General features: G+C 59.8%; 1 protein-coding gene across 1 annotated transcript; it reads left to right on the top strand.

The window, feature by feature from the left end:
- The first annotated feature begins 3,298 nt into the window (after positions 1–3,298).
- Positions 3,299–8,019, top strand: CABP4 (calcium binding protein 4). Its single transcript, XM_067532014.1, has 6 exons — positions 3,299–3,538; positions 5,847–5,877; positions 6,468–6,611; positions 6,785–6,894; positions 7,034–7,181; positions 7,991–8,019. The coding sequence occupies exons 1-6, from the start codon at positions 3,299–3,301 to the stop codon at positions 8,017–8,019; spliced, it is 702 nt and encodes a 233-aa protein (XP_067388115.1).
- The last annotated feature ends 1,053 nt before the right edge of the window (positions 8,020–9,072 follow it).

Below are 9,072 nucleotides of genomic sequence, written 5' to 3' on the forward strand. Positions count from 1 at the left end.
ACTGATGTCATTATCTGCAGTTAAAGGTTGTCATGTAAGGTATCAGATGCAAGCGGGTAACATGTGTCCTTAATGTCCACAAGGAAATGGGTCCTCCAAGTGTGTTTGGCAAGTCAGGTTGAAGTCACCCTGTCCTAGACAAAGGCATGTGGGCCACCTGCTCGAATGTGTCTCCAATGTAAGCGAAGCAAGGAGAGACAATGGAAGTACACTGCAATAAAAGGTAAAGAAAGCCCTCAAAGTAGCGAGTGGGGGAGACAGCCTCTTAGTGATCTCGACTTGCGGGAGAAGCTGTAATAATTAACCCAGTGGCCGCTCCCTGGCGGACCTTGCAAGTTGAACCCCCAGAAGGGCTTCTGGACTTAGAAAACAAAGAGAAAACTTTGAGGATCCAAGTGGAGAGAAAAAGAGAGAAAAAGCCATTTGGGCACACTTCATCTAAGGCATCAAAGAAATCCAGTGCTTTGCACCCCAGGTGTTGGTGCTGGATAAAGACTGGGCCAGCCAGGCTGGACGAGTGGCCGTCGTGAGAAAACGCATCTTTGAACCAAAAACTTTGGTTTGTTAAGTTGAGTTTTAGTCTCAGAAGGGTAGTTTTGCTTTGGTTTCTTTGTAACCATTTCTCTCCTTATTCCTTATACTTGGTATCACTTAAGCCTATGTCCTTTTGTTAATAAACTTGTTTCACCTTTGCCATATACCAGTTCAGTGCTTCGATTGAAGTGGATGGTTTGACTACCCCAGGTAAGTGACTAAGCTGCTTTATTATGTCTCTTAAAAGGAGCAGCAAACCTGAGAAAAGTGGGGGCGGCGGGGGGGGGGGGGGGCACTACAGGAAGAGATGCTGAGCACCTCAGAGGAAGATGTTTTGGGGGAGAATGCAGGACTGAGAGGTGTGGGGGTCACCCTGCAAGGAGTAATGAGGCTGGCATCAGGGCACTGATCGAAAGCTGCACACCACAGAGGCACCCGGAGTTGCAGGGCAGGTGATGACAAAACCCCTTACCGGTCTGGGTTGAATCCCCAAGTGTCACACCAGTGTAATTGAACAGGATTTACACACAGCTTGCTATTTGACTGGGGTTTACACTTTAAGCACTGGTAAAATCCATGGAATGCCCACACCTTCAATACTGCATGCAGTTCTGGTCACCCCATCTCAAAAATGATATGTTAGAATTGGAAAAGGTACAGCAAAGGGCAACAAAAACTAATAGGAGTCCAGAACAACTTCTGTGTGAGGAGAGATTAAAAAGACTGGGGCTGTGAAGCTTGGAAAAGAGATGACTAAGAGGGGATATGATAGAGGTCTACACAATTGTGAATGGTTTGGAGAAAGTGAAAAGGAAGTGTTGTTTATTGTTTCATATAGCACACCAATGAATTTCAGCAATTTCATCCAAGGAAATTAATAGGTAACAGGTTTAAAACAAACAAAAGGAAGTACTTCTTCACACAACGCACCATCAGCCTGTGGAACTCATTGCTGGGGGATTTTGCTGGTCAGAGAAAGGATAGTCAGAGAACGGTGCAAGGAGGAAGAGATAGAGCTCCTGGCACTGGGACAATAGAAAATTCCTGAGCCTTTTGCTCAAGTGCATTTGGAGCAGGAAGGTTTGGTGAGTACCTTAAAAGTGGGGGTGCCAGATTGTGTTCCAGTGGAAGGGCTGGTGGGAAAAGCTGTCTTAACTCTGATGAAGGCTGTTAGCACTGTAACCAGCAGTCAAAACGCAGGCTGTCATCTCCAGTGATGATGATCCCAGCTGTCATGGTGCCCCTGCCATCCTGCACAGTGAGGTCGCTGCTGTGTGTAGCCCTGGCTTGGAAATGCTTCCCTCCCATTCCACGTACAGAGTGTGCCTGCAGATCCTGAGGGCCCAGTACATGGAAACCAGGACGTTAGGTCCCCCACTGCTAGAGATGACACCCAGCCTGTGATCCCAGAAGAAAATGGTAAAGACCAACAAACCACCGGGAGGAGAGGGGAAGGCAGAGCACAGCCAGTTCCAGCTCTGCAGGAGGAAGCAGCGTGCTTTCGGGGGGCAAGGCAATGGTTCAGGTGCTGGGTGGCCCCCTTACTTCTAGGGTGCTTCCAGCGCTCCTGATTTGGGGCCACAGCCTTGAGTGAACCCCATGGAGCGGAAGGGGGGAAAGGATTTCTGAAGGGACAGGAAGGTTGTACAGGGAGGCGACTGGGGAATGATAAAAGTCCTGGGAAACTTTACAAGCATAGGCATGCCTGCCTGGCTTGGCCCACGACTGCCCTTTTGCTGGTCACGTGTGGGCACAGAGGACCGATGATAGGTTAAAGAAGGATTTTTACTGGTCAGAGATAGTGAGTAGTGTGAGAAACTACTGCAGATTTTGTGTCAGATGCCAGCAGAGAGAAATCTGCAGAACCCCAGAGAATTCCTCTGCTCCCCTTGCCTCTGATACAAGAGGCGTTTTAGCAATGGACACTGTGGTCCTATGCTGTTGTCTACCCAAAGGGGGAAGAATATCTTTGTTGTAGTGGATTTTGCCACGGGGTATCCAGAAGCAGTGGCTCTGTCTAACCCATGGGATGCTGTGACACCAGGGAGGGGGAGGAGCCTGTGCTGCCCAGTCCTGCTCTTCCCAGCTGGGGACCCCCCCCCAGTTTCTCCAGACAGGACTGGTTAATGGCCCAGGGGTGCTTGGGGCTGAGCTTCTAGGCCAGGCTGTGAAAGCCAGGAAGGGGTGTGAGGGAGGAGAAGGGGCAGCAGAAGTGGTGGGGATGGGCACAATAGGACAAGCTATGGGGAGGGGAGCCATGGAGGAGGGCAGTGCGGAGGGGACAGAGGGCTGGGGGGCAGTGGGGAGAAGAAGGGGGAGCAGTGGGGGGCTGTGAGGGGTGCAAGGGTGAGGAAGGAGGAGCAGGGGGAAGGGAGAGCCATGGGGTGCAGTGGGGAGGGGACAGGGACCTGGGGGGAGGGTGAGTTAGGCGATGGAGAGGAGGGGGAGCAAGGGGAGGGGGAGCTGAGGATGGGGGGCAGTAGTGAGAGGAGAGGGAGGGCAGGGAAGCGGGGGGCACTCGTGTTGGGCAGCAATCCTTACAGGTGGGGCCGCTGCTGGAGCAGCTGAGCTGCCCATTTCCTGCCCGTAATCCCAGCTAATTGGCTTTGCCCCCCAGCCCCGGCGCTCCTGGGGGCGGGGGTGGGGAAATAAGAGGATTTCTCGGACTCCTTCTTAAGGCCCCCACCGTCCCGCCCCCTCGCTCTGTGCCCGTCCTGGAGTTGCCCATCCCGGAGCTGGCTGCCGTGCCCCGGTGCCTGGCCCCATGCCCCACAGGCAGCCTGGCGTGACGGAGACGCGCAAAGAAGGGCAGGAGCAGGGCAAAGGGGGGCAGGCGCCCCTGAAGGACGAGGAGGAGCCCAAGGCCAGCAAAAGCCCCGGCTCCGAATCGCACCACAGCTCGCACTCCGGCCATGGGCGCAAGCACGGCAAGAAGCACCACGCCGGCGCCCATGGCGACGCCACCGAGGCCTACTCGCCCTTCCTCAACACCGTCTTCGGCAGGGTGCGCGGGCCAGGGCCGGGGTGGGGGGTGGGGCAGAGCAGACTGGGGTACCCGGGAGGCAGGGTGTGGCAACGCTGGTGTGGGGGCAGGGCATACAGGTGCTCGGGTGGGGCAAGGGAGTGCTGGTGTGGGGCAGGGCAATGGGGCATTGGGGTGGAACATGAAGTAGTGGGTGGGGGGCAGGGCATGGGGCATGGAGTTCTGGGTGTGGGACACAGCCTGGGGCAGTGGGGTGGGGCACGTGGATGCTGGGTGAGCACAGGGATGGGTACGTGGGCGCGGGAGCAGTGCATGGGGGCAAAGTGGGATGAGGGCATGAGGGGAGGGATGGGGCAAGGCACAGAGGCATGGGGGGTGGGGGCAGTGCTAGAGTGGGGTATGGGTGTGTTGGGGGACAAGAGGAGGGGGATGGTTTCCCAGGGGTTGGACACTAGGGAAGGAAGGTGGGTCATGGGCATGAAGAGGGGAGGCAAAAAAGGTGCCCGGGGAGTGCAGGAGTGGAGAGGGCCAGGCCGTGGTGTGAGGGAAGGGGGTGTGTGTATCTGAGGTGGGGGGTGCTGTGTAGGGCTGGGCTGGGAGAGGAGGGGCAGCTGCAGCAGGGAGGCAGTGGGAGATGGGGGCCATGGCTGGTTGGAGGGTGTGGTTGAAGTGGGGGGGAGCCATGGCTGGGTGGGAATGGTCATGGGGGTGCTCTGGGGTAGAATGGGGGCAGCAGGGCAGGGAGGCTATGAAGTGGGTACACTCTCCTGTGCCCAGAGAGGTGCTTGAGGGGTGGGGGGCAGGCATCCTGTCCCCAGGCACCTCAAGAGAGGGGCAGGACTGGGCTGGCTGGGAGGGGGCCAAAGGGGTGATGCATGGGGCACTGGAGGGCTGGGGTTCCCCATGCCCAGACGGGAACTGGGGCAGCCCCACTTGTGCCTCTCATTCCCTGGGGCCAAGGGCCTGGAGGGATGGAGCCCAGGCTCCCCGGCTCCTTCTTTGCCTCCCCACAGGGCAGCTCATTGCTCCGCAGCGTGGCACGGTGCCCATGGGGCTTAACAACTGCCCTGCCGCCAGCACCCTGCTGCCCCAATTAGCCAGCATAAATAGCCCTTTCTCTGCCCCCTGCCGGGAGCCGGCCAATCCCATTATCCCTGGGCACGGGGCAGCCAAGGCCAGCCAGGGACGGGGGGCAGGGCAGCCCCTCCTGGAGGGGGAGCGGGCCCTGCCGTGGAGGAGAGGGGCCCTCCGGGACTGGAGGGGGGGGGAGAGGACCCTCAGGAGATGGAGCAGGGAGGCTGTGTGTGGGGTGAAGAGATGAAGTGGGGGAGTGAGGCATGGGTTTAAAGGGAGCCGAGAGCGGGCTGGAGTGCGGTGGGGGGCAGTGGGAGCTGGCCGCTGAGCGTGGCTGTGCGGGCTGTGGCCGGAGATCACCGCTTTGCCTACAATCCCCTTAATCCCAGCTTCGGCAGGTTAATTTTGGCTGGGATTTCTCACCCGCTCCTCTGGCTTCTTAACGAAGGTGACACCGTGACAGCACCCCTCCTGTCTCCCCCCCTGCTGTGCCCCCCTGCAGCACCCCAGCCCCACAGTGAGGTGTGCACTCAGAGAGATAACTCCCTCACACACTCCTCCAAGGAGATCGCACTGCTCAGCCCAAAATCCTCTAGGGGGTGCCGGCTCTGATCCAGCCCCAGGCAGGGGTGCTGGCTGGCTCGGGGGCAGGGAATGGGACATGGGACCTTTCCCCGCTAGGGGGTGCTGGCTCCGATCCAGCCCCGGGGCGGGGGGCGCTGGCTGGCTCAGGCGTTGGGGGGCCAGTCAGCTGAAGGCTGGCTGGCATGGGGGGGCTGGTCCTGTGCTGGGGGCGTGCGGCTCTGCCCCCGCTGACCCTGCTGTTCACATCTGGTGCCCTAGTGAGGAAGGGGGCATGGACGGAGTTATGAAGGGCAGCGGGAGGCGAGGGGAGGGGTGGGGGGATCCCAGCATCCCTGCGGACCATGGATACACCCTGGGCATGAAGCCTCTCTCCTCTACCTCCGCTTGCTTTGTGGGGGGAAAGGGAGCTGTTCTACCCTCTGCCCTTCTCAGCCTCTCCCCAACCTGCCCCCGGGGAGAATTCAACCCCTGATTGCCCTGGATTGGGGCCAGGTTGACCCCGTTAGCCCTTCCCTTGCTCTTGATCCCATTTGCCCCACTGGCATTGCTCCTTGGGGTGGGTTTTGTGGGGAGGGTTTCCCTGGCACCCCTCCCTACCAGGGCTGTACATCTAAGGGGGTCCCCCGCACACCCCAGGGGTCTAACTGCCTGCTTTTCTTTCTGCCCCTAGGAGAGGGATCTGTCCACGGTAGAGCTGGATGGTGAGTTGCAGGAGCCCCGGCTGTAGTGGGACCCTCAAGCAAGAGTGGGGAGGGCTGCCCCTGGCAGGAGGCTACTGTGGCCCAGCTGAGGGGCTCAGCCACGTCCATTTGCCTCCTCAGAGATGGGGCAATGGATAGTGCCCGTCTCATGGCCATGCCCAGCCCCCTAGGGGTTGGGCACCAAAGCCACAAGAAGGGGCACAGTGCCTGCCGCCCTTGGGGGTGGGTGGGGCTGCATTTTTTAGATTCTCCCCCAGCTGTGACCTCCCTCCCCCCACCTGAACTAGAACTTCGCTCTGCAAAGCCCGGCCCGCAGCAGAGGATTCTGGGTATCCCCCAGCCCCAGCATTGACCCCATTACGATTAGAACGACCAGTAGGGGGCACCCGCCTGGTACCACGGCTCGTCATGGAACCCTTCCCCCTGCATTCCCCAGGGGTCCTGGAAAGGATCACCCCCGCGCACCGCTGGCCCCTTTGGGTTTGTTCTGACCCATTCTCGCCGCGCCGGGGCCGGGTTCCCGCCGGGAAACCCAGGGTATGTGTGCTGTGCCTGGCCAGCCCCAGCGCTGTGGCTCTTTCCCTTGGCAGAGCTGCTGGACGCCTTCAAGGAGTTCGACACGGACCAGGATGGCTTCATCAGCTACAAGGACCTGGGTGCCTGCATGCGGACCATGGGCTACATGCCCACCGAGATGGAGCTCATCGAGATCTCCCAGCACATCAAGATGAGGAGTGAGTCAGGGGGCGGGGAATGCCTGTATCCCCATGGGTCCCTCCCCCCATGGCGTCCCACCCATGAGACCCCCTCCCACTGCTCCTGCCCTACAGAAGCCCCCCTCCCTTCACACTGCTCCCCCGTGGACCCTTCCCCATGCCGGGCGCTGATCTCCGTGTCTCTCCTGCAGTGGGTGGGCGCGTGGACTTTGAGGACTTCGTGGAGATGATGGGCCCGAAGCTGCGGGAGGAGACGGCCCACATGGTGGGGGTGCATGAGCTCAAGATCGCCTTCCGCGAGGTATGCGGCGGGGGGGGCGTTTAGGGAGAATGGGGGACTATGGGCTAAGGGGAGAGGGGGAGCAAGGGCAGGGACGTGGAGGGCACCCCTCCAGCTGGACCATCCCCTGTTCACCCTATTCTCTGCCTCCCCCCCACAGTTTGACATGGATGGGGACGGGGAAATCAGCAGCACAGAGCTGAAAGACGCCATCCTGGCCCTGCTGGGGGAGCAGCTCCCGGTGCAGGAGGTGGAGGAGATCCTTCAGGATGTCGACCTCAACGGGGATGGCCACGTCGACTTTGACGGTGAGAGAGCCTCTGCAGCCTCCCCCTCCCCCCGATCCCCTGGGGAAGCCATTGACCCCCAGGGCCTCCCCTCCCCGAACCGCCCCAGGAACTCCCCACTAATTGCACGGGCCCTGGAGAACTTGCATCCTCCCACTGGCCCCTGGGACTCCCCTCCCTCCAAACTGACCCCTGGGGATATCTCCTGTGCTCCCACAGCAAAGACTCATCCCTGCAGAGAGACCTCCCCTTCTCTCCCTGTCAGTGCCTTCCCGTGACCCGCCCCCCTGCATCCTGTCTCTGCTCTCCTCCTTGCGTTGAGCTGTGTGCTGGGCCCTTAACCCAGAGCTATAGGGTCTAGGCCCCAGGCCTAAACAGCCCCCAGGGACTGGGAAGGGATGAGCCTCAGTGCCTCTCTGGAGCCCCAGCAGGGCTGATTTTTCACAGGGTTGGGGTAGGTGGTGCCTGGGGTCAGCGTTGCCTGCTGTGGGGTGAGGCTTGGAGGGATGCAGGGAAGGAGCCAGAGCTAGGACTGGGGGGTGCACATGAGAGGAGTGGCAGTGATGGCTGGGGTTTGGAGGGCGATAAGCTCCCCCCAGCATCCTGCCTCCGGGGGCTGATTCCTGCCCTCTGGTTGCTCCCAGCTCTGGTGGGAAGGCGTGGTGGGGGCACAGGGCAATGTGGGGGTCACACTCTGGAGGAGTGGGGCTGCGGGGGAGTGGGGGGACGTGGCATGGGATGGTGCAGTCGGGCTGTGCTGTGCCGGATGTCCAGGGGGAGGCGCTGGCACTGGCGCTCGCTCACTCCAGCTCCCCCCTTGTCTCTCTCAGAGTTCGTGATGATGTTATCCTCCCGCTAACGAGGCCCCAGGCCCACCCCTGCAACCTCTATCGCTGTTCCAGTCTCCAGGAGGACCCGAGTGGCTCTGTGTGGATCCCCCACTTCTGACAGCTGGTGACCCCTTTCCTCTCCAGCAGGAAGTTCCCTTGCGCCTTCCTTATGGGTCTGTCCATGGAGATTCCCCTGGTCCCTGGGTGTGTCTGCCCCTCGGCTGGCCCCTCTCCCTGGCCGTGCCCTGCCAAACAGGGTTTGCATGCCCAGTTGGCCACTACCGGGGGAATGGGGGGAGGCTGCAAAGGCTCTGAGTAGGCCAAGCCCTGCTCACCAGCTGGGAGCCCAGATTGCTCAACCCCAGGGAGATAGTCACTCCCCCCGCATCAGACTGCCCCCCACCTCTCCTTTACTGCTGTCCTGTGCTGGTCTCCCCCTCTAGCCCAGCCCACCATCCGCCCTCCCTTTCCCTGCCCTGCCCGCCAGTGGCTAGAATGGAGGAGGGTAAAACCACCCAACCCCCCCCCCCCCCGCACCCCACTACTCAACCCCCCAACCCCCTGTTCACCGGAAGGCTCTGCTAAAATGCCCCGCGGTGACAAAGCGCTAACAGCGGGACTGTTTCCATTTGCCATCTGTCACGGAGGCACAGGGTCTGCGCTAGCCCCGAGCTTGTAAACGGGCCCTTGGAGTGGCGCTTCCTGACCGACATACGGTGGTGCACTGCTGGGCCATCAGGCTCCAATGGGGGGCGCTGTGGAAGTTTTTGAAAAACGCCACACAAGAACAAAAAACCCCCCGGATCTTCCCTTGTATTTTAAAGAGCACCACAGCCAGCTTGCAGCCTGTACGTTTGCTCTCCCAGACAAGGCCTCTTTCAAATATTACAAACGCTTCACATACCATTCCCCACTGCGAGATTAAGAGGGATAAAAAGTAAACAAAGACGCCATGCCCTGCTGAATGCAATGGGCTGCAATGAGTCGTTGATGATGATGCACCTACAAAAGACAGGCTTGAAGTGTCTAAGTTTTATACTGAGTTTTGACTTTGGGAAAAGCTGGAACAAGCCGGCATGGCA

This window comes from Emydura macquarii, unplaced genomic scaffold (assembly GCF_026122565.2).
Source record: "Emydura macquarii macquarii isolate MOO-44397 ecotype Brisbane River unplaced genomic scaffold, CSIRO-AGI_Emac_v2 contig_3235, whole genome shotgun sequence".
In the NCBI taxonomy this organism is placed as follows: Eukaryota; Metazoa; Chordata; order Testudines; family Chelidae; genus Emydura; species Emydura macquarii.

What these genes read in the sequence shown, in the direction of transcription:
- CABP4 (XM_067532014.1), top strand. Translation starts at nt 3,299, where the DNA reads ATGCCCCACAGGCAGCCTGGCGTGACGGAGACGCGCAAAGAAGGGCAG. An exon ending in GTCCACGGTAGAGCTGGATG is followed by an intron (nt 5,878 to 6,467) that starts GTGAGTTGCAGG and finishes TTCCCTTGGCAG; the next exon opens with AGCTGCTGGACGCCTTCAAG. An exon ending in TCAAGATCGCCTTCCGCGAG is followed by an intron (nt 6,895 to 7,033) that starts GTATGCGGCGGG and finishes TCCCCCCCACAG; the next exon opens with TTTGACATGGATGGGGACGG.